This window comes from Gorilla gorilla, chromosome 8 (genome assembly GCF_029281585.2).
Source record: "Gorilla gorilla gorilla isolate KB3781 chromosome 8, NHGRI_mGorGor1-v2.1_pri, whole genome shotgun sequence".
NCBI lineage: Eukaryota > Metazoa > Chordata > Mammalia > Primates > Hominidae > Gorilla > Gorilla gorilla.
The window spans coordinates 106342881-106370872 of NC_073232.2; the positions used below are offsets into that span (position 1 = coordinate 106342881).

At 41.1% G+C, this 27992-nt stretch overlaps 1 protein-coding gene across 5 annotated transcripts in view; it reads left to right on the forward strand.

Moving 5' to 3' along the window:
• PLCE1 (phospholipase C epsilon 1) overlaps positions 1-27992 on the forward strand; it is a 334371-nt gene that overhangs the window by 74706 nt on the left and 231673 nt on the right. The window contains exon 1 of one of the 5 annotated variants that reach the window (XM_019035264.3): positions 16722-17075. The exons of 3 other annotated variants lie outside the window; for them this stretch is intronic. In XM_019035264.3, coding sequence (XP_018890809.2) covers positions 16794-17075 — 282 coding nt within the window. In that variant the 5' untranslated portion in view covers positions 16722-16793. Of the gene's footprint in view, positions 1-16721; positions 17076-27992 lie in introns of those variants that run through there. One more of the 5 variants, XM_055352518.2, reaches the window with a different exon arrangement.

The window sequence follows — 27992 nt, forward strand, 5'->3', positions numbered from 1 at the left end:
TATTAACATGTATGGAATGCTTACTATATGCCTGGCCCTGAGAAGTTTGCATGTGTTAACTAATTAAGTCCTCATAATAACTATATTATCCCCATTTTACAAGTGAGGAAACTGAGGCGCAGAGTGGTTAAGTAAGTTTCACTGGATTACCAAGCTAATAATTAGTAGAGCCAGGATTTAGAGCCAGGCAGTCTGCTTAACAACACTGCCATAAAGCTTTATGGCACTAGTACCACTCGACTGTATTAATTTGTTACATGGCTATCTTCGTCTACTCGACCACAAACTCACCAATGACAGGACGGTATTTTATTTACCTCTTACTCACTACCCTTTTGCCCTGCCCCTGTGCTTAGCACAGCTTGGCAAATAGGGAGTATTCAATAGATGAATGAGGGAAATGAATGAGGAGTGAAAGAAAAGGAATCCTTTACAAACGTTCCTTCTTTATGGTTGAGAAGGCTGCAACTCAGAGAAGCTAAATAATTTGCCCTAAGTCCTAGCCTGTGCTATAATTTCAATCCAGGTCTTCCTCACTACAATACATCTTTTTACCCACCATATCAGGCTGCTTTCAAAAGAAACACAAACTTTTAATGCTATACAATTGTCCCCAAATAAAAAATATGGCAAGCTGGCAAAATATTGGTTCAATTCATGGAATTGAGGTCAAGATCCAAAGCAGAAACTCTACCAAGGGACCAGGCATGGTGGTTCATGCCTGTAATTCCAGCACTTTGAGAGGCTGAAGCAGGAAGATCACTTGAGGTCAGGAGTTCAAGACCAGCCTGGCCAACATAGTGAAAACCCATCTCTATTAAAAATACATGCACACACACACAAAAATAACCAGGAGTGGTGGCACATGCCTGTAGTCCGAGCTACTTGGGAGCCTGAGGCAGGAGAATCACTTGAACCCGGGAGGCAGAGGGTGCAGTGAGCCGAGAAGACACCACTGCACTCCAGCCTGGGCAACAGAGTGAGACTCTGTCTAAAAACAAACAAACAAACAAACAAATAAACAGGAAGGAGTGTCCTGCTCACATCCTGCTTCCGTGTCCCTCTCACACCATCCTAGCTAGGAATAGTTTCCTCCAAACCAGAGGCATCACTGGTCTGTAGAAGGAGGTCAGACAGGGAAATATTCCAGGTGGAAGGGTGAAGATACGGAAGCAGAATTGAGAGAAGACAGTTAAAACCAGTATGGAGAAGACAGCACTTTATGATTCAATAAATAGAAGCCAATCGATCAATTTAGTTCATTTCCTCTTCCCTTCCACTTTAGGGTTTTAAGTCAGGAATGGCAATACTGGGCACATGTGCTACCTCCAGCCCACTGCACCCATGGCAGATGCTACTAATCATGACACTTGTTTTTTGTGAGTTTGTTACCAAAACACCAGAGGTTTGGTTTAGGTCCTACTGCTCCCCACACAGAATGCCAATCACCGAGTCAGCAAGCATTGCCAGGGAAGAAGGCTTTAATCGGTGCTGCAACCAAGGAGATGGGAGATGAGGTTTCAAATCCAGCTCCTGGACTGACAAAAATTAGGGTGTTTATATAGCACAGAAGGTGGGAAAACAGGAATCAGGGAATTAATCATGATCAATGAGGGATTTGATATCTCACTGTCTCATTGTGGTGATCTAGTGAGTTTCAGTCCCTTGTCTGAGAGTCAGTTCCTGAGGAAGGCACTCAGTTAAGACAAATACAAGTTTCAAGTGTTAAGATGGAGGGCCAATTTTTATGTTTATTCAGTGACCCATAAATATCATTTCTGTGGGAAAACTGGGTCAGTTTCAAGTTCAGACAGGGCCTAAAATTTTTTTCATAATGTATCATACCAAGCAGTTCTTTTTTTTTTTTTTTTTTTCTTGTGCACAGAGTCTCCCTCTGTAGCCAGGCTGGAGTGCAGTGGCTCAAACATGGATCACTGCAGCTTCGAACTCCTGAGCTCAAGTCATACTCCCAACATCAGCCTCCTGAGTAGCTGGGACCTCAGATGTACACCACCACACCTGGCTAATTTCTATTTTTTATTTTTTTATTTTTGTAGAGACAGGGTCTCCCTATGTTGCCCAGGCTGGTCTCAAACTCCTGAGTTCAAGCTATCCTCCAAAGTGGTTGGACTATAGGTGTGAGCCATAACACAGGGCCCATCCCAAACAGTTCTACCAGTTGATCAGAGACGGCATGCAGTGTGAAATCCATTTTCTATTCATGTCCTGAGTTTAGTAAATCTGGTGATTTTTATCTCTAAATGGAACTGCTTTATGAGTATCTTTATTAAGTCCAAAATGTAAACAGCCATTTAGAACAACATTAATATAATTATTCAAATGCTTTACGATACTATCTTGCCAGAACATAGATTTCATAGTGATAAACCAAAAGCCACTTAACTAATGCTTAAATATATTTCCTTTTAAAAGGTGTCATTGGTCCAGTTACTAATGATATTAATTGCTTTATTTCCTCAGATCCCAATTTTGCATTGATCCATTTTCCAGGGCTTAGTATTGATTTTTTAAAGAATAACTTGTATAATATTAAGTGAGACAGCCATATCAATCAGTTATAGTCCTCTCCTCAAATGGACAATTTATGCCTTGTAAACGTGCGTCTACACATAATGTTTTCTACAATGTCAGTAGGATTTCAAGTGCCTGGGGTTGTGTTCTTGTCTTTGTGGATTCCTTTCTCTGCCTGCCTTCTTCCCCTTCTCTTCTTGGCCTAATTATTATCTTTCAAGAACTAACACAGGAATTATCTTTCTGTGAGATCTTTCTGGAATCCCCACATTCACCATCACAATTAGTCTCTCTCTCCTCTCGGTTCTGTAGTGCTTTGTTTTTGCACCTTTAGCAGAATGGCTAGTTAGTCGGGGACGTGCCCATGTCCCCAGCTAGACTGGGAGCTCCTTGAGGGCAGCACGTGCCTTGTCACCTTCTTCTCCCCTCCATCTAATACGAAGTAGGTGGCAGATGCATCCTTTCCAAATGACTGACATCAATAAGACATCGAAAAAATATTGGGCTAGTAGAATTTTAATTTTGTTTGAACATGTTAATGTCCATGTTGGTTTACTTGAGAACACATAATTGGTGTAAAATTAGGTGACAGATTTGTAAATGTGGATTTAGGGAGTCATTCACATTGGAAGATTGAATTCTACTGCTGACTTCTACTGACTAAACTGCTGGCATTCTGTTCTTTACAGTAAAAGTGACATTGGGTGAAAGCATTGGTATCGGTGTCTAGCTGTTTTGAGCTGAGGCTACCTTTGTTTGAATGAAGGGAATATTTGGATCATCTGACTGGAAATATGCATGTCATGAGACAAGTATGCTGGCACTTCTGTTATGACAACAGATGATATCCTCTTCCTGAGTGAACTGGGAAAGGCAGGGAGTTTGGGGAGACCTGCAGCATGACCTGGGTCACATTCAGAATGCATTCTGCTGTTCAGAGTTTCCTTGCTCTTGAGTATTACCCTTTGCCTCAGTTTTTCAGATGGAAAATGGGTGGAAGTCAGTGGAATTATTGTGTAATAAAAACAGCTAATGCTTATTTCCTATGCATCAAGTACCGTGCTGAATACATGAGCTCATTTAATCCTGACAACAGCCCTGTGAGGTGTTACCATTAGGATGCCTACTTTACAGGAGAGGAAATGGCACCTTGGAGAGGTTAAGTGATGTGCTCAAGGCCAACTCCTAGTCAATGGAAAAGTCTGAGACCCAAATTCAAGTCTTTTTGACCATTGGGCCTGTGTGTGTGTTTGTGTGCGTGTGTGTGCGTGTGTGTGTGTGTGTGTGTGTGTGTGTGTGTGTTACCTCCATGCTAAGCTGCTTCTGCGGTAGCTCTGGAGAGCCTCATAAAAGAGCTAAATAAATAAAAGGGGTACGGGATATCCTTATTAGAGAGAAGAGTGTTTAGTAGGAGGTTATTATCTGTTTTCTTGAGAGAATTCCTGGCCTAGAGTAAAGACAGATGTTATAAAAACTGTACCCTGGTTGATTTGATTGACACCTCAAGATGTTTTGAATCTAGTTACACTTACATTACTGTCAGGTGATTTCTGAGATGTTGCTTCGTTGCAGTACAAGTTCAGAGGACAAAGGTCTTCCAGGGTTGGAGGGGTCAGTGTGAATGGAGCATTGGAGGTTGTGCCGCCTTTTCTGAGCTGTGCATGGTTGTCTTTTTTCCTACCAGTAGGTGGAAATAGAACTGAATCTTTCAGCACTTGCTCTTTCAGCTGAATCCTGGCAGGATTCCTTTAATTTCTGCCATGAAGGAAAAAAATAAAAAACCTCAGGAGAATTTTGGAGTGTACAGTTGGAGGACTGTTATTCTGCAGACTGGAATACTTCCAGTCTGATGGTCAGATAATGGTTTCAGCCTCCTAGAAGGCCAGGGTGCTGGAAGCAGCTGCTGGCAGCCGTGGGTGTCCCATGAGCTCTGCTGGACACCCACCTTGAGGGGGGCTTTTCCTATCCTGACCACACATCCTTTTACAAGACTCCTCCCGTCCCACCCATTTAAACCTTTGTCTTTACTGTGAAGTTGTGTATCATGTTTATTTTCAGAAACTACATTTCTGAAATTAAAATCTACCAAGCTGAAACAGCACATAAATGGATAAAGTGCAAGAGGAAAGCCTCCCACTCACAGTTCCCCCACTTTCTCATTGTATTAACTGTTTTTTGCATACCTATCCAGACTTTTTCTATAACATAAACAATTATATATCTCATAGAAATAAAACAGGCATTATGTAACAAGTGTTGTTCTTTGCTTTGTGCACTTATGAGTGTATCAGGGCTGCCTATGAATGTGATTCGCTGTAGTGTTTCCCAGTTGGGGGCAGTTTGGCCCCCGAGGTGACACTTCGCAATGTCTGGAGACATTTTCAGTTGTCAACAACTGGGGTGACGGGATGCTACTGGCATCTAATGGGTAGCGGCCAGTGATGTTGCTAAATATTCTACAAGGCACAGGACAGCACCTCACAAAGCATTATCCAGCCCCTAATATTTAGTACTGAGGTTGAGAAACCCTTTGCTAGGTAACCTCATTCTTTGCAATGGTGCACTGAATTCTATAGTGTGAATTTCTCATCCTATGTTAATGTTTTCCTACTGGCAGTCACTTAAGGTTGTTTCCAACTCATCTCACCTGTAATCCCAGACCTTTGGGAGGCCGAGGTGAGAGAATCGCTTAAGGCTAGCAGTTTGAGACCAGTCCAGGCAACATAGTGAGACCCCAAGTCTGCCAAAAAAATAAAAATAAATAAATTAGCCGGGCATGATGGCATGCATCTGTAGTACTAGCTACTCTGGAGGCTGAGGCGGGAGGATCACTTGAGCCCAGGAGTCAAGGCTACAGTGAACTATGATTGTGCCACTGCACTCCAGCCTGGGTGACAGAGCAAGACACTGTTTCAAAAAAACAAACAAACAAAAAACAGTGTTGGAATAAATATTGGTTTACATCTTTGTGCACTTTGAGATTTTGTTTCTGCGAGATAAAGATACAAAATTAAAATATCTGAGGATAGGGACTTTATTTTAAAAGTAAAAAGTGCTCTTTTACACCCAGAATCCCTAATTTGCTGTTCGAAAAAGCAAAAGACCTAAAAACAAAGTTTAAAAATTCACAGCAAACACAGGATTTGGTGGCAAAACCTTAGTTGAACTTGTGTGAGGCTAGTCTTTATTTATTACATTTAATGTGAATATTTAGACATCTGTTGCAGAAATCTTTATTTGATTATGGGATACTGTCTCAGTCTTTGATGATGTAGTTACATAATATGGCACCTTATTGACTTTTTAAAAATATCTGAATTGAATTCTAAAGCTCTTTCAGCTTTTTGGCAAACATTGCCATCTGATAGATTTGTTTGCATTAGAATGGCAGCCTCGGGAATTTAATATTATAGTGATGTGCAGCATTTAGTCCTTAATAATTCTTATATGTTGAAATGAGCAGGTTGTGGTGACTTCAGTGATTTTGTTTTCAGCATCTATAACCCCCCTTTAGAGGTGATTTTAGTCCTATAAAGAAAAATTGCATGTTTTCAGGTTGCAATTCTTGCCTTGTGCTTTTCCATACAAATTAGCCCCTCAGAAAACATGAAGCATGGTCTTGAAAATCACTTTTTGCTCTTTTTTTTTTTTTTTGAGACAGAGTCTCGCTCTGTCACCTAGGCTGGAATGCAGTGGTGCGATCTCAACTCACTGCAACCTCCCCTCCCAGGTTCAAGCAATTCTCTGCCTCAGCCTCCCAAGTAGCTGGGATGACAGGCACCCACCACCATGCCCGGATAATTTTTGTATTTTTAGTAGAGACGAGTTTCACCATCTTGGCCAGGCTGGTCTTGAACTCCTGACCTCATGAACCACCCACCTTGGCCTCCCAAAGTGCTGGGATTACAGGCGTGAGCCACCATGTGTGGCCTGCTCATTCTTTAAAAGATTGGCAATAGCTACAACATTTTGCACGCTTGCTCTGTTTCATGCTTAGCAAACATTACCAAATCTGACCTCCACAACGATACCTCTAGGAGGTAGTCTTTTTGTCTTAGTTTATCTGCAGGGAATGGGCTTCTGGAAGTTGAGGATGTGTGCAAAGTAACATCTGGGAAGAGGCAGAACCCAAATCTGCAGCTGTAGGTGCTACATCCCTCCACGGTGTAATTAGAATTCACTTTTCCCAATGTGGACAGGGTTTTAATATTTCTATTAAATTGTAATTAAATTAATTAAATTGTAATTGGTAGCCATTACAAAATTTTTGAGAAAAAAAATAGCCCCAAGTTGCTTTTTCTCTCAAGGGGCTACACTTGGACTTGATGGCAAATAGGCAAATGTCACTTGAGTCAAGTGGATATTTTCATCACAACATTAAGAGAAAGCAAGAAAGCATTGGAGCAAATCTGAGGTCACGAAGCTCTCCCACCAAAGACCTAAGCATTATTTGAAATGAGAAAACATTAATGTCCTCTCTGGAGCCTGGAATTGACATGAAATTAGGGAAAAGCATTGAGTTATATTTATTTCTTTTGGTTTAATCCCAAGAAGATGTCGGTTTTCATTATGAAAGGGGAGGGGAACATCACACACCAGGGCCTGTCGTGGGGTGGGGAGCGAGGGGAGGGATAGCATTAGGAGAAATACCTAATGTAGATGACGTGTTGTTGGGTGCAGCAAACCACCATGGCACGTGTATACCTATGTAACAAAACTGTACGTTCTGCACATGTATCCCAGAACTTAAAGTATAATTTAAAAAAAGAAATTTAATTTAACGTAAAAAATTTAAGAACATATTATTTTCTATTCTTTATGGCAGAGCCAGTTCAAGAACCCTCAGGAAAAATTCTTGCCCTAAGCCAACTGGAATTTCTGACTTCTGAATTTTTGTATGTGACAAGCTTAGCCTGGGGTAGAGTCCAGGAAGGATGCTTCTAGGTTGGTTTTTTAGCTGTTGCTGACATGATTCCCTTTGCTGCCTCCTAGCTCTCGAGGTTTCTCCAAAAAGCATATGCAAGGAACTTTCCTATTCCTTCCTTGGAGGAGTTTCCGATGTTCCTTCTCCACTGTGTCCTCTGCAACTCAATCTACTGATTTGTTTTAACATTTCAAGTTTATAGCTGATTTTACTATTGTGATGGGGAATCACAGGGTATGAACTGTGTGCAGGACAGTTAACTACTCCTGTTATTTCTTGGCTTGCTAGGTTTTTGTTGTTGCTTTCAGCTGTCTTTCAGCCTTTTACCCATCGTCCTTCACCTTTGATGAGTTCTCTCTGGTTCTTTGGTTTTTGAGAAAGACCTAAGTACACTCCCCTTAGTCCCTCATTTAAATGCCCATTCTCACAGCACCCCTGAACCTTGAGATGTCTTTAGATTCTGCATGAACACCTCACAGGTCCAAACTCCTCTCTGCCTCAGGCCCTTTGTATGTGCTAGTCCCTCTGTCTGGGACACACTCTCCTAGCTACCAGCCTCTTTTTACCTGGTTGTTAACTTCAGTTTATGTTCTCAGGGAAGCCTTCCTAGACCACCACACTCCTTCTCCTAGCTAAGATCAGCTATTAGTTGTGATTCTTTCATGAGTCAGTCTCTACCATGAGATTGGACATGCTGTTAGCCCAGGGACCAAGTAAAATGTTTCATTTCAGTGCAATGACTATTTGTGCAGTGAATGAACAAATGAGGCCTGTACTTCTCTGGATTCCCAGTCAGCTTCTCTGCTTTTAGACTTTATTTTCCAGACCTACATTTTTACTGAAATATGTGTGTTTCCTCACATCATTCACCTGTCCTTTTCACTGGCCCCCTTCACCAGCCTTTACACTGTTCCCATTGTAGGCCCAGCCTGCACTCTCAAAAACAGAGTTATCCAGCCACTTCTGTATTATGTTGTTTCTTAATATCAACAGGTTGTTTTAGAGATAGTTTGTTTGCTTGTGTTTATTTATTATGGATATTTCAAGAATACTAGGAAAGCACAAGGAGCTTATGACAAATAGCCATGTACCCACTGCCCAGACTTGCAGGTGGAAACATTTGCAGTATTTGCTTCAAAGAAATAAAATGTTACAGAAACAGTTGAGGCTCCTACTCTCTCCTCTCCCCTCAGAGCTAACTACTGTGTGGACAATTGCCACATGAATTGTTGGAACACCTGCAAATGAAAGTAAATAGGAAACTTGACATTTTGGCTAGATTATGGGTGGGAAATGTTATCTCAATCTTGTTTTTTTAAATATTTAACTGATTTCTAGTAAAGTTGAGCATTTTTAATGTTTATTGGCTACCTGGGCTTCTTCTATGAATTACATGTTTATATCTTTTTCCATTTTACCTATTTGCCATTTTTCTGTTTATCTTTCTTCTTGGTTTGTAAAGATCTCTGTATATTTGGATTATTCTGTTGCCTGTAATATGTGTTACAAATACCAACTTCTAATCCATAACTTTTCATTTAGTTTTGTTTATATTATCATGTGTTGTGTAGAAATTTCAAATTTCTTTGTGATCTAATGAACATTTTTCTTTATGATTTCTGCTTTTTATATTTTAGGAAATCCTTATGCTGAGATTGTGAAGGTATTCTCATCAAAATGTTTTAAATGTTTTGTTTGTTACATTTTAACCTTTCATTCATTTGGAATTTATTTTTGTAATTAGGTAGAAATCTATTTTAACCAAGCTGCAGTATGCAGTTGAGTATATTTCTTCCTTTGCTATCTTTATACCACTGGCTTGTTTTTCATGTCTTATTACACTGCCTAGTACCTCTAGTATAGTATTAAATAGACATGTCCTCAGGCATTTGCTAAACCTTACTTAACTTGATTACACTAATAATCAATAATGTAGGTCTGTATCAGCTTTATAGATGAAGTGACTGAAGCTTAGAGTAGTTAAGTAACCTTTCCAGAATCATACAGCTAGGAGGTAATTAACAGAGTCTGGGGTCAAACCCTGGTCCCAGTGACTTCAGAGTCCAACTGCCTATCCTGCCTCTTGGTCTCAGATGACTTGGGGGAAAGGTATCCCTTTCCACCTTGCCTGCTTGTGCAGGCATGAAATTTTATTGAAGTGATGCCAGAGAAGCACTTCCAGTGTGTCTGAAGAAAACTAATAGACTTTGTTTAATTTAGACCTGCCAAGAGTAGATTAAAGAAACTTATAAGTATGAAACAGTTCTTATTCCAGATAATATAAGCATTCACTCAGGTAATATAATCACATCTCCGTGGAACTTCAGCTATAGGGAGTAGATCTTCATAGTAAATTAACATTCTGAGGAATATTAACAAGTAACTGCAATGCCTTCCTTCCCAGCCTCTCTCCATGAAAAAGCTGAGGCACCTTACAAAGATCGACCTAAAACAAGGTGAAATAAGAAGATGAGAAAATTAGGACAAAGAGAAATAATATGGTAAAACAGAAAATAATTATTGCCTTAGTGTCATTGGCTAGAGTTTGGCCACCACATAATCCTAAGCTTCCTAGCAACTGAAGCAAAGAAAACCTATCCAGCTCTACAATTCACAGTGGGCACGAGATGAAAATAGAATGGTTGCTAGGGGGATACTCAGCTTTTCCTGCTCCCGGGACTGGAGAGAAGCTTGTGCTTTGGTCCCCAGGGAGGGGCCCTGTGCGATCACAGGGACAGCGCTTACAGCATCTTCTCAGTGGTGGGAGTGCACCTCATGTGACTACATTCCCCTCTACTTTACCTCAAGCTCCTTGAGGGGTGTGTTCTTCATCATATATCAGAGCCCAGCACAGTGCCTGAGACATAGCAGGTGCTCATAATGTATTTTTGAATGAACGAATGTTATTTGTAATTTCTGTCAATAAAAGCCAATGGGTGGATACAAGATCAATACACAAAAATTAATAATTTTTTCCGTACATTAGCAATGAACCATCTGGAAATAAAATTTCTAAAAATTCCACTTATAATATCATCCAAGCAATAAAATAATTAGGAGTAAATTTATCAAAAAAGATGCAAGACTTATCCACTGAAAACTACAGGACATTGTAGAAAAACCAATGGCAAACATTTGAACAAATTCATTAAAAGCAATTCTATGTGAAGCAAAAATACAGAGATTTTTAGGTATATGGCTTTCTGATGATCTGACTTGATCAAAAGGTGTAATTTAAAATTTTAAGAGGAATATTTAAGCTGAACATAGTTTTGGCAATTCTCTATGATTATTTATTTTTGCCACCAAGCTCCTGATAAGAAGGAATCACAGAGAATTGGAGTTTGCATTCTCTGTTTGCATTGCATCAGATTCTTGGTCAAGAATCTGAATGTTGCCAATAAAGGGTGCTGTTAGGAATTAAGGTGAGCCCATAACATATGTTACCATAATTGCTTTGTGAATTGGAAAGGTGTGTATTGGATAAAATAACATCAGGGTGTATGTGAAAAATACACCGCCTCAAATGTTTAGCAGTACCTAATTAAAGACCCTTAAGATTACTGATTCCAATAATTAATCTGTATTCTGATGTATAAATGTGTCTGTCGTTTTCATCAGCCCATTTTTCTGAGGCCCACAACATATGCTTGCCAGTTCCCTAAACAATTCTATAAAGGAGGCACTGTTACCATCTCCTTTTACAGAAGAGGAAACTGAGGGCTAGGGAAGATAAGCCATATGCCCAGGGTTCCACACTAGCATGTGGTAGACCAGAACCTGCACCCAGAGACCCATTTGCCCTGCTGTGCAGCCCCTCTCATTTCTGGCCTAAAGATAGCCAACAGCAGTTTCCTCTGATTCGCTAGAAGTATTTTTCCTGTTAGGTATAGTGTGCTTGGACTTTGGAGGCTCGTTTTGATGTTGTGCTCAGTATGCCACAATTAAAGAATTATCCTAATTTTAAGATCATCTTTCCAGAGAGTCCCTCAGAACTTCAGGATAACCAAGTACAGTCTGAATGACATTTGCCAAGTGTTGGCCTCGGAAAATTTATTGCTTCAACAGAGGCCTGTTGCCAGTAACGATTGGCCGACTTTTTTCTTGCCTAGCAAAGACTTTCATTCTGTAAAGGTAACTGAGAGTTTGTAGTTAAGATCTTGGACTCCAGACTCAGTGGACACGGTTCAAGTCCTGGCTTAATAATAGAACCTTCCACATAGTATTATTGGGAGGATTAAAGGAGGCTATCACATAGGACACTTAGCACCATGGGGTGCTTAGAAAGCTTTTAAGAATGGTAGCTGCTAAAACATACAATCCTTTAAAGTTGGACTTTGGAGTAAGGAGTGCTCTTCGACAACCAGCAGTAGCTGCCAACAGTTTAGACTGAGAATGGCTCTGTGCAGCCAAGCCTCCTAAAGCCACCTGGAAGCTCTCCAGTCTGGACTTTGAAAATTTAAATATTTTTCAAATTTATTTTTGACCAAGTTTAAAGAAAAGGGATTCCCACAGTGTGAAAGGGGCTGCCATATCTTTGCTGTTTCCCCTAAGGAAGGGCCTGAGGGAAGCTTCTTTTTGTTGGTGGAAGAAATGAGGGGAGAGGGCAAGAGTTTGGGGTAGGGAAGAACTGGACTGGAAGCTGAGTCTGGTCCTCTTTAGTCTGCCTCTTCAGGCCCCCATCCCCGGCCACCTATTCCTCTTCTGTAAAACCAGGGCGCTGGACTAAGAGGCCCTTCCTGTGCTGACATTCTGTGAAACCATAAACGCTTGTCTTGAGCTACAGTTTAATGTGAGCCCTCAGGGCCGTTGTAAGTCTGGGCCATTGGAAAGATGTCTCTGCATCTTTCATGTGAGTCAAGAGGTGGCTTCGTCTTTTATCTTGTCTGGTGTCCATACATCCCAGCTTTAAATTCCTCTTAAAATTTGGAGCCAGGGAAAAATTTCTCTTGCTGCTTGAATCTTCACACTGTTTCTGATTGGACGATGCCAATGATACACCTCAGGGTATTTCTGTTATTGTTTCATTTGCCAAGAATCTCAGAGCTAAATTCAGTGACCAGCAATTGTGGCTTCCTTCAAACAAGTCAGGTGTCAAAATCTATCTTAAAACTGTATGTTGTTGTTTAATTTTATGTACTTTAATGGAGAAGCCACATCAAATCCATTTGTGGCATTAAACAGGAAAAATCACCCATGCAGAATGACATAGTAAATAAATGCAGAAATGCATGAATACCCCTCCTCACTGTCAGCTGGCTCCTTCTCCGCCCCTAGTGAGTATGAAATTACAACAACAATAACAAATAAAATGTATAAAGGACCTACTCTGGACCAGTCACTGTTCTAAGTAGTTTATGTATATTTTCTCATTCAACAATCTTGTGTTTGGGGGTACTATTATCGTATTTATTTTAAAATTAGGTCAGGCAGGATTTGGGGGGACATTAGACCCTGCAAAATTCTTTGGCTTTGGGGGTCCTAGTGGCAGAGAGGCTTTGCCCCATCTGGTACTGGCTTGTTTATGTGGCTAATTAGTAAGCTAACCAAAGTCAAACAACCAGGAAAAAGACAAGGAGGAGGAGGGGAGAATTGATGACCACAGAAGGCAGGAAAACCCTCTCTGGCTTCTGACTATCCTGAGATCTACTCTGAACTCCGGTACTGACTTGAGGGATCTGTGGCGTCTCAGAGGCAGTCCATATTTTGGAATGTGTATGGGGGTAGAGCTGTGCTTGGAGGAGTCATCCCGAGTTCCTGCAGACAGGACTGTTAGGAGGCCAGCTGGGCTGCAGGGTGTTCCACATGTCCATTGAGGCGCCCTGCCTACGCCTGATGAGTTTGTAGAAACATTCCCCAGCGGTTGCCTGACTTCCAGGGCTGGCACTAAAGGGGGAACTAGTCAGCCCATTTGACCACGAGTCCTAAATAGTTCCCATGGAATATTCAGTGCTCTGCACTTACTTCTCTTAGCACTGAATGCCAGAACGGCCACTAGCAGGGGCAGGATGGGAAACTGTAGTAGCCTGTCACGAGCAGGCTGATCATCCAGGGCCTGGCCTGGAAGACAGACTGGGTAAGTATAGTCTTCATTTGGCCATTGTGCTCAACTGGCAATGTGCCCACAGTCAATATGCAGATGTCTAGATGTGGCCAAATAATAATACAATTTTAAAAAACAAATAATCGAGAATTTGCATGTTCAAAATATCTCTCAGTCAACAAATATTTGTTGAGCCATCCCCTGTGCCCAGTACAATGCCAGATCCTGGGGGCACGGCAGCAAGCAAGCTCGTTGGGGACCTGCTGATTGGGAGCTCACAGTGAGCAGGCAGGCATGTGATTATTCTGCAGGCAGTGACTTCTGGTGTGGTTAAGTGCTATGCTGGGGAAGCTTTGTCTTTTGGAATCTCTTTGGGTGGCTCTTTCTTTAATCTGGAGATGGTATCATTGCTCAAAACACTTTTGGAGCTGCCCTTTAGGAATTGCCTTTAGAACTGATTTGGGTCACACAGTAAAATCTATCTCACTTTTATTTTACAGCCACACCCAGCTTGTGACCAAAAATGGTATTGCCCAGCTTGACGACCCATTTTATTTTCTAGTCTTGGCTCTGACTTGCTTGTAAGCCAAAATTACATCCACCCTTTAAAGATGGATATTTATGACCACTGAGTATATTAGCAGTAATTTGGATAATTTTGAAGCAATTTCTCACTTGCCCAAGCTCCCATTGTCCTTTATATCTCTGTTGTAACACTGTCCAATCTCTCTTGCAGCTGAATTACCTCCTTCTGCCTGTGTTTTCCCCACTAGGGTGGGGGTCTTGGAGGATAGGCCCATATGTCTACACTCTCTGCAGTGCCCAGCACGGAGCAGATGTTCAAAATGTGTATTTATTATAATTGAATGTATGGGTTGAATTGAAAGGAGTCCAAGAGGTGTCTCAGGATTGCTCTGAGTAACAGGAGCACTGTTGGAATGATGGGCAGCCCAGTGGGCTCTGGAATCTCACAGGTCTGGCTCCAGTCCCTATTTGTCCCCTTGACCAGTTGTGTGGCCCTATGCAAATCATTCATTCCCTCAGATCCTTCATTTCCTCATCTGTGGAATAGAGATAATAATACTTGCCTTACTGGGGCTATTATAAGGACAAGTGGAATATTCACATAGTGCCCTAAGCACAGTGCCTAAATGGAGGTGATTAGTATTCTTGTAATATTGGAGCGAATTCTTGTTTGGATGCATAAATTCTGATTAAAAAAAAATAACTCACCCAGAAGTCACATTATTTAAAATCATTTGCTGGCCAGACACAGTGGCTCATGCCTGTAATCCCAGCCCTTTGGGAGGCCAAGGCATGAGGATTACTTGAGCCCAGGAGTTCGAGACCAGCCTGGGAAACATAGTGAGACCCTGTTGCTGTAAAGTTTTTTAAAAAATTAGCCAGGTGTGGTGGCTTGCACCTGTGGTCCTAGCTACTCAGGAGGCTGAGGTGGGAAAATCACTTGAGCCTGGGAGATTGAGGCTGCAGTGATCTGTGATCACGCCACTGCACTCCAGCTTGGATGACAGAGCAAGACCCTGTCTCAAAAAAAAAAAAAAGAAAAAAGAAAAATCATTTATCATAGAAAATGTATTCTGCAAGGAACCCTAGAGCCCATCTAAGTCCAACCTCCTAATTTTCTTTTTCTTTTGTAGAGAGAGGGTCTTGCTCTGACATCCAGGCTGGAGTGCAGTGGTGTGATCACAGCTGTAACCTCAAACTCCTGGGCTCAAGTTATCCTCCTACCTCAGCCTGTCAAGTAGCGGAAACTACAGGCGCACACCACCATGCCCAGCTAATTTTAATGTTTGTAGAGGCGGTGGGGGAGGGGTCTTACCATGTTGCCCAGGAAGGTCTTGAACTCCTGACCTCAAGCCATCCTCCCACTTCGTCCTCCCAAAGTGTTGGGATTACAGGCATGAGCCACCATGCCTGTCCCCAACCTCCTAATATTAATGAGATTCAAAAAGGGAAGTGGACTGACTAAAGTCATTGGTTCATGACAGAACTGGGCCAGGCCAGAGCTGTTTTCATGTGACGTTTGATACTTACCCCTACATTTGGAGGTGCCACCTTCCTTGCAAGGGCCTTGCATTTAGGCCAGGAGCTCGGATACTGGCACTTCTGGACAATGGTAGCCAAGAATTTAGGATATGCACTTGGGGAGCCACAGCACATGCTTTGCACACCCTTTTGCAGCAACACTTTGTCCCTCTGCAGGGTGTTGAGCATGCTGCTGTGGTTGTGTAGCTCACAAAACAGGCGTAAGCAATACAAACTGGTGGTTAGGAAGCATGCCGACAAACCTGGTACCATTACTTAATAGCTTACCACTACTTGCTCTCTCTGAGCTTCATCTTCTTTACCTGTAGCATAGGAACAATAATGGAATCCACCCCATAGGGTTGTTGTGAAGGTTAAATGAGATAATGCATGAAAGTGCTTACACATTGCCTGGCACAGGATAAACACTTCTTAAAATTTACTATTATGATCAGTAATACATCCAAACCAAATATTCTGCCTCTGGCATCTCCACTAGTCTCAAACTAACCTCTAATCTGCAATGAAGCCTTACCAGGTCTCTCTTCCAAGCAGGTGCTGTTGACAGACTTACCCCTCCCTTCACAAACATGACCTCTCACATCTCCTGTTTCACCCCAACCATGGACCACAAGATCCTAAAGTAATCAATAGCAGTTGCCTATCAATAATAGGGCTAGGAACTCCTGGGTTTTATTGTTCATCATCAGTTATAGGAAGAAAAATTGACCACTGGCTTAAACAAATACTGTCTTTCTTAGGAGTTGTCTTTACTTTGAAGGCACTTAGACCCTTGGGAGGCTCTGCTATTCTGCAGCATGGCAGGTGCCCACATACCTGGATGGCTGCCTTCTATTATTATTCCCTTGACAGTGGGTTCTTTGCACATGTATACACTTTGGGTTCTATTTGCTATCCTTTTTTTTAAACTTGACTAAAACAGTGAGTAATTGGGAAGTTCTGAATTTCTATTTGGAAAACAAATTGATGAGATCAGAAAAATCCAAGTAATCCTAAATTTACAGAAGCCAGATTACTAAAACGCAAGGACATTTTTTTGTAATGTAGAAAAGTTATGTTTCACAGAGGTTTTTGCAATGCCCTGACTCTGGATCGCAGCCTTCCCTCGATTCTGGGTATTACATCATTTCATTTCAGCTAATGTAAACACTCATCACCCTGCACGTTGCAGGATTTTTCACTGTGATTTGAGATTGGGCTTCATTCAGTGGGTCGTTGTGGTGATTAATGGTTTCAGAAGGAAGTGCAGCAGGAAGAGACTTTGCAGGAATGGAAGAGGTGAGGCAGCTCCATGTGAGATTCTGCAAAGGGATTAAGATTTGGCACCAGGCTTGGTTTCTGTGCAGCCTCTTAGGCAGAGAGCCCCAGGAGAGGGAAGCAGGCTGTCAGCTGTGGCTTTGCACGCTCTCAGCTGTCTTGAAGGTTGGTTGGCTCTTCCCGCTCTCTGAGGTACCCAATTTTACCTTGTTAAAGGATGGATGTGGATGCTGGAGGCTTAAAGAAGACCAGGTAAGGGTTCTTGTTGTCTAAGAAATCCCCCAGTGTTCTTAATGCATGGAATCCTGGGGACTGTTTCTTTACTAGCACCATTGTGCAGTGTTAGCCAAAATACAATTCCTCTGAGACATTTTACAAAGAAGATCAGAGAAGTTTCTTTCCTTGTTAAGAAAGTTTCTAAAATGTTTTAACCTAAAATGTTTAACTATAGAGATACAAATTATTTTTCTTGCTGTGCAGTTCAGCTTTGAGATTTTTTTTGCATGTTAATCTACAAGATCTCGATAGGTATCCTGAGAGTTTCTTAGATGTTTGTTTTCATTCCTTTTGCAATGGCCTATGGTATATTTTGTATCAACATTTAATGTGATGAAAACTTCTCACTTATTATATTCTTCAGGATACTCACTTTTGAATAAATTGCTCTTCTTTTTGCAGATTTGGTTTGTTGCTTTCTTTTTTACCTTTTGGCTTTTGTGATTATAATACTAGTAAGGAATATCCTGAAGTAGTTATAGTTTTTTTCTAAGAGGAAAAAACTATACTCAGGAGTTAAATGCAAACATTTGATAGCATCCCTGATTAAAATGAGCTACATGTTTTTTGGTGTTTCAAATATGCTTTTTAAAAAATTTTCAGCGTAAATGTCCATAGTTTTTGGAAAGGTAATGCAGTTTATCTGAGTGGTCATTTACTTATAAACATTAAAAGGATATTAGACCTTTGATAAGATTAGCTGAAGAAGAGGTCATTGAAAGGAGTAGTTTTCTGCTCACCACCAACTCAATTCCAAATTCTGTTGCTTTTCTTAAAAAAAAAAAAAAGGAGTTAAAAATAACCCAGAATAAAACTTGAAAACTGTTTTGTTTCTCTGTATTTGGCTAACTTCATCCCAAAGTACTGTGTTTAAGGAATTCAAGCTATGAAGACTACTCTTGAAATGGCTCACATAATTCTATCTGCGAATTTCCATAATCCTTTTCAAGAGCATATGATGTTTTATGAGTGTTAGGGTTAAAAATTTCAATTAAGTGTTCATTCCTTCTACAACCCTGAGAGATGGATAACAACCCTCAGAAAAATAACATGAGAAATTGTGTCAGTGTCCTGACGCAGGCTCATTTTTCCTGTCCAAAGTTGTGTGGAAAGGGGGCATTTGGCATCTCTCCTTCCTTATGGAAGGTGCGGGGTGTCTTGGTAGAAGTGAATGTCTGTGGTCTTTGTGGTAGATGGATAGATGCAGGGACTCCTGATCACTTTAATTTATTGGAAATCAAATATTTTCATTAGATGTAGGGGACTGTGACTCTCCAGCTTTGGTTGAGTGGGACGAGGTCTATGCACTCAGTGGTTCTTCTTGTTTTTGTTCGGTGAGCCCTTTCAGTCTATGTCGTCCTGTTTTTCTTTTTGGAAACAGACTGGCAGCAGTCTCTTGCGTTTTGTATTACTTTAATCTAGCATTTTAACCATTGTATTTTCTTTTAGTGGGATGGCTAATAGTAAGGTTGGCTTGAGCCTCAATTTGAGAAGGTGTGAGAATAGCTGTAATCTTTAGGAAAAGAAAATCATTCCAAGAGTTAAAACATGCAGACTCTTAATTGTGCTGTGTCCATTCTATTTTAGAGGAATCTAGACAAGCTATTGTTACAAATGCTTTTCCTCAAATGTTTTCAGAAGACCAAAAAAATATATAATTTTTTTGTCAGTGTATTACATTATCCTCATTCTGTCTTTTTTCTCCTTATCTGTCATTTTGGAGAGAGGGAAAATTGTTCAGGTAAACAATTAATGAACAATTGCCAGGAACATCTGGGAACAGTTGCCATGGATTATCTTTTCCTTCTTAATGTGATCTTGATGAAGGTTTTACTTGTTTGGTCTTTTTATTTCTATTAAAATGGTAAGACATGTGCATGGTTGAAAAAATTCAAACAGTACAAAAAGGGTAAACAATGAAAAGCCTCCTCCATGGCATCTTAACACTCAGTTCTTCCCTCAGCAGTAAACAATGCTTTAGATCTGTGCTTTTTAAACTTTCGTATGCCTAAGCAACACCTGCAGAGTTGGTTACAACACAGTTTCTGAGGCTCTTTGGGGTGTGAGGAGTAGATTGAGAGGGGAGAGAAAGATAACTATAGTTCATTATATAACTATAGTCTATAGTACCTAAGAGACAAGTGGAATTTGAGGATTCTAGTGACAGCAGGAGACAGGGGTATAAAGAAAAAAAGACTGTTGAGTTTCTTAGGAATTGAAAATGCTCTTGAGATAGTTGGCAATGAAGAGTAAGAAGCCAGGGTCATGAAACAGAGTATTAGAGTAGTGAAGAAATCCAAGGAGCTTCAGCATAAAAATGCCATCAGGAGAGGCCCAGTGGGTGGAAACAGGGAAATAGTCAATAGTTAATGGAAAATATAGCAATAGAAGGGGGTTATGGGCCACCTGACAAGGATAATGAGATTGAGCTGGAAACTGGAATAGGACTGGCCAAGCTAAAAAAAAAATCAGGCCAATTAGCAATAATGAGAGTGTTTATTCGCTTGTAGATTGGCAAAATACCTCCCTGGAATGAACTAGGACAAATGATCATTTCCTGTGCTAATGATTTTATAGCAGAAAAGAAAAAGAAATACCATAGAAGGTACAGGGAGGTGTCTGTGTGTGAGCCACTGTAATTTAATAACCCTAAGAAATGTAAGATTAATGGTCTGATGCAAGGAACGGAAAACCAAGATAATGTATACCTGACGAGAATTTTAAAAGCATGAATAGTAATTATGAAAAATAGTCAATAAACCTCAAGGATCTTGTCAATGATTTTTTTTTTAAAAAGGTTAACTACCAAACACCTTTTCAGAAACACAAAATGTGACAAGATTCAAAAAATCATTTTGAGAGGCACGGGTGAGAAGAACTAGGTTTTTTTCTCTACCCCACCTTCTTTGTCCAATAAAGTAAGAATAAACAACCGACGCTAAACACTTTCTTTGTGGCAGGTATTGTGTGAAATCCTTTATGTTCCTTAATTTATTTTGCCCTTATAGCTCTGGAGGTTGGGATCATAATTATTATTTACAGACACAATGCAAAGAGAATTGCTCAAGGAAGAGCATATTCCTTCATAAGGAAGGGACATCTTTGAAAAAATAGGAAGTTCAGTTGGAAAACCAGAGAAACCCACGTAGAAAGCCCAGTAAAAAAGTTCACATAATTTAAGGAGCATTCTATAAGAAACTGACATTAAAGCAAAAATAAGAGAGACTTTTATAGGAATCGAAGTGAAGGAGCAAGGCAAAGATAAGGAAGAGACTTCAATAAGGAAGAGACATCTTTGAAAAAAATAGGAAGTTCGGTTGGAAAACCAGAGAAACCCACCTAGAAAGCCCAGTAAACAGGTTCACACATAATTTAAGGAGCATTCTATAAGAAACTGACATTAAAGCAAAAATAAGAGAGACTTTTATAGGAATCAAAGTGAAGGAACCAGGCAAAGATCCAGCAGAACCTTTGCAGATGCTCAGAATACTCCTTGGGCGATAGAAAAGGGAGCCAGCAGACACAATAAATTATTTGCCTTGGTCTTTTCAGAAAAATATATCAAAATCATCTTTAGAAGCAGAGGTACTAGATCAAAAAGTAGTAAATGAACAGAATGTTCTAGACTGAGTTGACAAACTGGATATGGATAAATCACAGGGACAGGTTGGCCTTCATCCAAGAGTTCTAAAGGAATTCAAGGGTGAAATCATGGAGCTGTTGTTAAAAGCAACTCATTTTTCCTTTCAAAAGTCTAGCAGCCCCCTAAACCTTGGTTGCCTGGTAAAATTGCCCAGCTCCATCTCCCTGCAGTACATTATTTAAACATAAATTATAATATGTATGTAAAATGTAAAATATAATAAATCAAATAATGTTTTCAATAACTGTGATTTTGAATTCCCAAACCATGTCATGTCACTGTTTTGAAAGTCTTTGTGAACGTTTCATTCTTGAAATTGCTGAGAATTACCAGCCCCTTACAATCATGTAAAATAAGCTTATCATAATTCATGTGAACTCAGTAGCAAAAGCACAAAGAAACAAATAGGCAGTGACTCAGTTGCAAGAAAGTATTCATCATACAATGTTACTTCACTAAAGGGGGAAAAGAATCCTGCAGCCTCAGAAACAGACAGTCAGTGTCCGTTAATTAAATAAGTGCCATGTGAAGGATTTGAAAACTAATCAGCTTTTGAGTTCCTAGCTGCACAGTCCCACTGCCCAATTTGCCTGGTGGTCTGGCCCTGCTCCCATTTATCTCAGGCCTTCTTCCATTTCTTGTGGTCTTGACTCTGCCTAGGTCTGCAGCCCAGGTGCTCTGTTCTCTGCTTTACTGCAGGTGGCCCTAGTTTTCTATCACCCATGACCTGCACTCTGTGTCGCAGAGTAGAATAGTGATGGTGGTCTGGGAAGGCAGGATTTGTGCTGGGTAAGACAGAGAGCCAAGTACAGGGTTTGTCAGGGTCAAAAGCTAGCAGTAAACCAGAGATGTGGAGTGGAGATGAAAGTCATTCAGTCATTTAATCGGTATTTCTTTTGAGCTCCTAGAATGTACCAGGCATTGTCCGGGGGTACAAATATGAACAAGACAGCCACCGTGTTAGAGAGAAACCAGTAAACAATTACAGTAGAGCAGAGTTCCTCAACCTAGACACTAGGTTGACATCCAATTATTTCCTAGAGGCAAAATTGCCTCTGTTTGAGAACCACTGTGGGAGAATATGACAGGTGCATGAATGGAGAAAGAATAGGCCATTATGGGAGTTCATAGCAGGGCTTCCTAATGCAGACTTGGAGGTGAAGGAAGACTGCCTAGAGGAAGTCATATCCTACAAGACATCTATCTGCAGGGTGAGTAGCCCTCACATGAAAGTTGGAAGAGGACAGTCAAGGAAGGGAATGACTAGACCTGGAGACCAGAGGGAGGAAACCCTGGGTCAGTCATGAGTAACTACTCTTACCAGTGGTGGACGCTCCTTTTGGTGCCAGCCTTATCAATCCCAAGTGCCAGAGTTTCACACCCGGCATCTGACAGCATGCTTTCAGAGGCTGTGCTCATGCACGTAGCTGCCACTAGATGAGGAGTGATGTTGGTTTAGAGATCCTTAGGCTGAGTGGTCTCGGGTGCAAAAGGGGAGGAAATCGATATCTAATTCCATAGAAGTAGAATTCTCACTAAATTAACTGCCCCTTTCAGCTCCAATGCCTATTTTTGATTAGCTAAATCTAAGTTCATTTGACCAAGATTAAAAACTTATTAGCAAAAAAACTTCTTTTCTTACATGGCTACTCCACAAACTGTTTCCAACTGCTGGTAACTGCAGACCATTTTGGCAACTGTTTAGCAAAGAATACATTGTAATCATCCTTAAAATACCTCCCTTTTCCCTCTATTTTCTGTATAGCTGGCTCCTTTCTAGAGAGAGACTGGTCTGTATTTCTGCCAGCAAAGACCCGTTGGCCACATACTGGGTCAGCCTCGGGACTCATGCAATGACAGGCACATTCAAGAAAGATGCACTTTGTGTCTTCACATCATAGGATCCCCTCTGCAGCATGCCTTTTCCTATTGGCTCCTTGATCGCCTTGTCCCTCAGGGGCCTTTCAATTTCTTTCTCTTTCTTTCTTTCTTTCTTTCAATTGTTTTGCTTTGGTTTCGGTTTTGAGACAGGATCTCTCTCTGTCACCCAGGCTGGAGTGCAGTGGCACAATCTTAGCTCACTGTAACCTCCACCTCCCAGGTTCAAGCGATCCTCTCACCTCAGCCTCCTGAGTAGCAGGGACTACAGGCATGCACCACTGCACCTGGCTAATTTTTGTAATTTTTGTAGAAATGAGGTTTCATTATGTTTCCCAGGCTGGAAATTTCTTAATAACAATGATTGACATTCAGCACTTGCTGTGTGTCACCAGCCACAGGGCCGCATGGGAGAGGAGAGAGAGGCACTAAAAGGTAGGGGAAAAGAAAATTAAAGCCTAGCACCATACTAGCCACTTCAAGTAAGCTATTTCCCTTAATACTCCCAGAAAACCCTTAATGGGTGGTGTCTTCCTCACTTTACAGATGAGGACCAGGCCTGATTTTATACAGCTATTAAGGGGTACAGGGGGGATTTGAGCCCTTTGTCAGACCCTGAAGCCCATGTTCCTTCTACTTCTGTGTTCTGGAGGAACTATCCAGGCCAGTGGGCCTTTTTGTGGCCCAGCTCCCAGGCCATTAGGACAATATCATCAGGGGTCTTCAGGCTACAAGGCAGATCTGGAGTTGAGGGAGGCTGTCATCTTCAGCTGTTATTGGGGGCTTCTTGTGATCTACATACATCCTTATTTGGGCCATGACTTCATTGCCCATTCCCAGATTGCTGAGATGGCTTCAAAAGCAAGGACCCCAGTTCTCCTTACCCTCACAGCTGTCCCACTGCCTGTTCCTAGGGCAGTATGGAATGATGTTAAAGATTCCAGAACCAGGATTTAGAAAATATGGAGACTAGGTACCTCTACCTTCCACTTGCTAACACACTCAAGACCAAGCAATAAGTAAATCTGTTGCTTATCTAACAGATTCTTTTGCAAAATGATAAACCAGCTGTATTAGTCCATTCTCACCCTGCTAATAAAGACATACTGAAGACTGGGTAATTTATAAAGGAAAGAGATTTAATTGACTCATGGTTCTGAAGGGCTGGGGAGGCCTCATGAAACTTAATCATAGCAGAAGAGGAAGCAAACATGTCCTTCACCTGGTCGCAGCAAGGAGAAGTACCAAGAAAAAGGGGGAAAAGCCCTTTATAAAACCATCAGATCTCGTGAGAAATCACTCACTATCATGAGAACAGCATGAGGATGACTGCCCCCGTGATTCAATTACCTCCCACCAGGTCCCTCCCACGACATGTGGGGATTATAGAAATTACAATTCAAGATGAGATTTGAGTGGAGACACAACCAAACCATATCACCAACCATAAACCCTACCTGATTGTCTCAACTGATTGCCCTGGGCACGAAATCACATGATGGTTATGAAGACAGGCTGAAAAGATGCACAACTTACCATTGTAAAGAGATACTATGTCAACAATAAAGGGGAAAAATTCCTCATTGAATTTGCTTATAGGAGAGACATGTTTGCTGAGCAGAGGGATGAAGGTGACTCCGTAAGAAGGTGAGTTCTAGAGAGAAACGTTCATATCAGCGAGTCTGACTTCCGCATGAGGCTAGCAATTGGAATTGTAATAAAGGGAAACTTTCTATACTAAGGTAATAATGACATTTTGGGCACAAGGCATTGTGGCTTCTATGAAAGAAAGTACCAAGAAGTTTATAACTGAAAGGATCACACTGATTACCCAACTACCCCTCTCCTTTAACTGATGATGAAACTGAGGACCAGAGACATGGATGGGTAGACCAAGTTCATGTATAGTCAGAGCTAAAGCTAAGGCTACTCGACCTATAAATAGAGGTTTGTTTACACTGTGTATGTGGGAGAAGGGAAACCCTAGAATATATTTTATTTAGATTTTACTCGAAAATTATCTTTGTAGGGAGATTATGTCTCCCTCCAGAGGCTCTTAAAGATTTGGTCATCATGCACTGGAGGTATGCTGTGTTGAAAAGATTAGGACCTGTGCTGAAGAAAGCACCACATAGGCACACATCAAGGGGGAAAAATGATTTTTTTTCACAGAATTTATTCATTAATAAATCTATTCCATTATTCAACCAATATTTACTGTGCACGCACAACAGTGTGCCAAGCATGATGCTAAGTGCCAGGATGTAGAGTAGACAGACAAGCCTCCTTCCCTTTGAGCTTCCAGTCTAGCTGTGACCAGACTTATTCTGAAATGATTAAGGAAGGTATCCAGTGAGCTATGAAAGGTAGTAAGGTGGAGCTTAACCACGAGAACTCCCGAGAGGCCTATTTGAGACAGGGATGTAACAAATGGGTTTCAAAATGGGTGATTCCAAGTAAAAGCATTAAGCTTTGTGGTCTAGCATTTTGGAAAGTTCAGCTATTTGCACAGAAAGGAAAAATGTCAAAATAAGGGAACCCAGCAGGAGCCTGCTGCCATCGTCCAAGTATGTGGTGCTGAGCCTTTAGCCAGAGCTGGAGCAGTCAGAATGGAGAGGAAATGTGTCATCTGAGTCATGCTCCAAAGTAGCATTGGCTGCCTGGCCTAGGGATTGAAGGAGAGGAAAGAGACAAAGGTGGTGCTGAGGTTTCTGACCTACAGCTGTGGACAGGCGATAGAGATGAGATTATGGAGACAGTGTGGATATTTGGGGAAAGTGACAAGTTCAGTCTGAAGTAGCCTGATTTGGAAGGGACCGGAGAATGGTCCAGGTGAGCTGTCCTCACAACAGCTGCTTAGCCCTCACTTGGATAAGTACATTTAGGACCCTTAGGAAGAGAATGACTTTTCATGTCGTCAAGGAGACTGAACTCTCGTGGAAGACAAGTAGTTGCAGAACAAAACGGAAGATTGCTGGGGATTCAACATTCCTTCCTTTTTTAACAAAAACTTCTTATTGTGTAAAATTTTAAACACAGAAATACAGAGAATAGTATAATGACCCCCTCTTTACCCATCACCTAGCTTCAACATTTATAAACATTGCCAATATTGTTTTATCAATCTCCCCTCAGGAGTATTTCCCCTCTACCTTGCTGGAGTATTTAAATCCTAGATTTTATATCACTTCATGCATAAATACTTCATAGTATATTTTTAATAAATAGAGACTTCATAAAAAAGAGAACTGCAATATTATCATACCTAAATAAATATTTCCAAATTATGATTTAATGACAAGCCTATATTCAGACTTCCCTGGTTGTCTTTAAAATGGCTTTTAATATTTGGTTTTTGGAACAGGAATCAGATGAGGTCCAAATATTACATTTGACTGATATGTCTTGTGAATCTTTTCATCTGTAATAGATTATCTGTTTTTATTCTCTCTTTATGTACACTCTTTACTTACTGAAGAATCTGTGGCTATGGACCTGTACGACATTCAGCTTTCTTTGGAACACCTTGAGTTACTGTTTGAGGCTTACTTCTTGTGAGTACAACAGGCATAAAATTGTTAGGTAATTCTGCAATGACCTATCTTGTATTCCTTCTGTTTTAGGATTCTCAGTCCTCCATAGCTGATACTGCTCGTGGTTCTAGGGAGCTGAGTGCCAGGCTGTGCAAGGGCAGCAAGGATTTTCTTTACTAGAGGTATATTGAGAGCACAGCACGTGTGAGGCTGTGCCAGGCCATCTGGGAAATGCAGGCAAAGTGGAAGTGCCTTTGCTTGGCTCCAAGGAGCTTATCACGAATTTGGAAGAAAGAAGATTGCATGAAACTAACAGATTAACATAGGCAGCTCAGTGTTGGGAAGTCAAGTAAAGCTACACTTGGCTCAAACCCCAACCTTGACTCTTAACAGCTGGGTGTTGGTGAACAAGTCACTTTATATTTCTGAACCTAATTCCTCTTCTTTAAAATAGCGAGGAAAAACTCTGCCTACTTCAGGATTATATGAAAAGCAGGCATCATGGGCCCTGGAGTTAGACTTTAAACCCTGCTTCCTTCTGATATTAAGTGCCTGCAGTCAATGGGCACTTTACTCCATGCCAGTCCTGTGCTCAGTACTTCATACACATTACCTCATTTTAGGCCTCTCAGCAACCCTGTTTTACAGATCACAAAACTGAGGCTTAGAGAAGCAGTTTGCATACATTTACCTACTTAGTGAATTAGGATTTAAACCCAAAGTCAAAGCTCAAACTTTAAACTGCCAAGATATATTATTTCTCTCAAACACATATGTCAAGGTTCAGTATTCTTGTTTATAAGGAGGGAGCTATCATATCAACTTTATGGAATTATCATGGAAATTAAATAAGACAAAACGTACTCAACAGATAACAAATGCTCAAACGTATTTGTTTTCATGGTTGTTATTATATCAATGGTTGAACAAGTCTGTAAAACATGAAATTGTACAGAACCATCTATAAACATAATAGGAATATGGAAAATGGAGACATTAACTTGCATTGAGGCCCTTATGGTGAGAGAGGGGGCAGGGAGGATCCAGTGGGTCTTTGGTTATCACAGGAGATAAAAGCACATTCTAGGATGGGGGAGCAGCTCAAGCAGGGAGACTAGATGAATGGGGTGTTAAATACCCTCTTTAAACTTCCTATTTGTCCAGTTAATGCCAGTGAGGGTTTGATGGTCAGGGAGAACACACATGTGCACCCCTGATGCCGTTAAGAAGACTGTGTGGGAAATTACAAAAAGAGGTTGTGATGAAGAGCCTGGTGCTCTGGGTGGGTCTCAGCACAACCTCTGTCTGGTCCTGTGGTCTCAGCAAGTTACTAAACTTCTTTACATCTCACTTTCCTTCCAGGTAAAACAGAGATCATAAAGGACTTTATGATATAGGCTATCCAGGGATGTTTGGGGAATTAGATGAAATATTTTAGGGAAAGATAGTGTGAGAAAGACCCAGGGCAGAAACCAAGAGAAGCCAAGAACTGAAGTCCTTCCATTCCCACCTCTATGTCACCTTCCCTGCTTCTGTTGGGGTTGCAGTCTTCACCACCCCCTCACCCTCCCTAACTCAGGGGTACCACAGAGTTAGGCTGCTAAAGTGACATAGTGAAAATGTTCTCAAGGGTTCCCTCCTTTCTGCAGAAACAGGACCCTGGGTAATACATGTGAGAATCAAGAGAGAGAGAGGTTGGATGTGCTCATCTAGGCTGGTTACTTGCTTTTGCTCCCCAAATTTTCTTGCGTAAGAAGTTTATTCCCAATTTCTTGAAAAATTTAGAGGAGGGATATTTGGTGTAAAACAATGAAATCATTGGTCTTTGGGATGTTGACT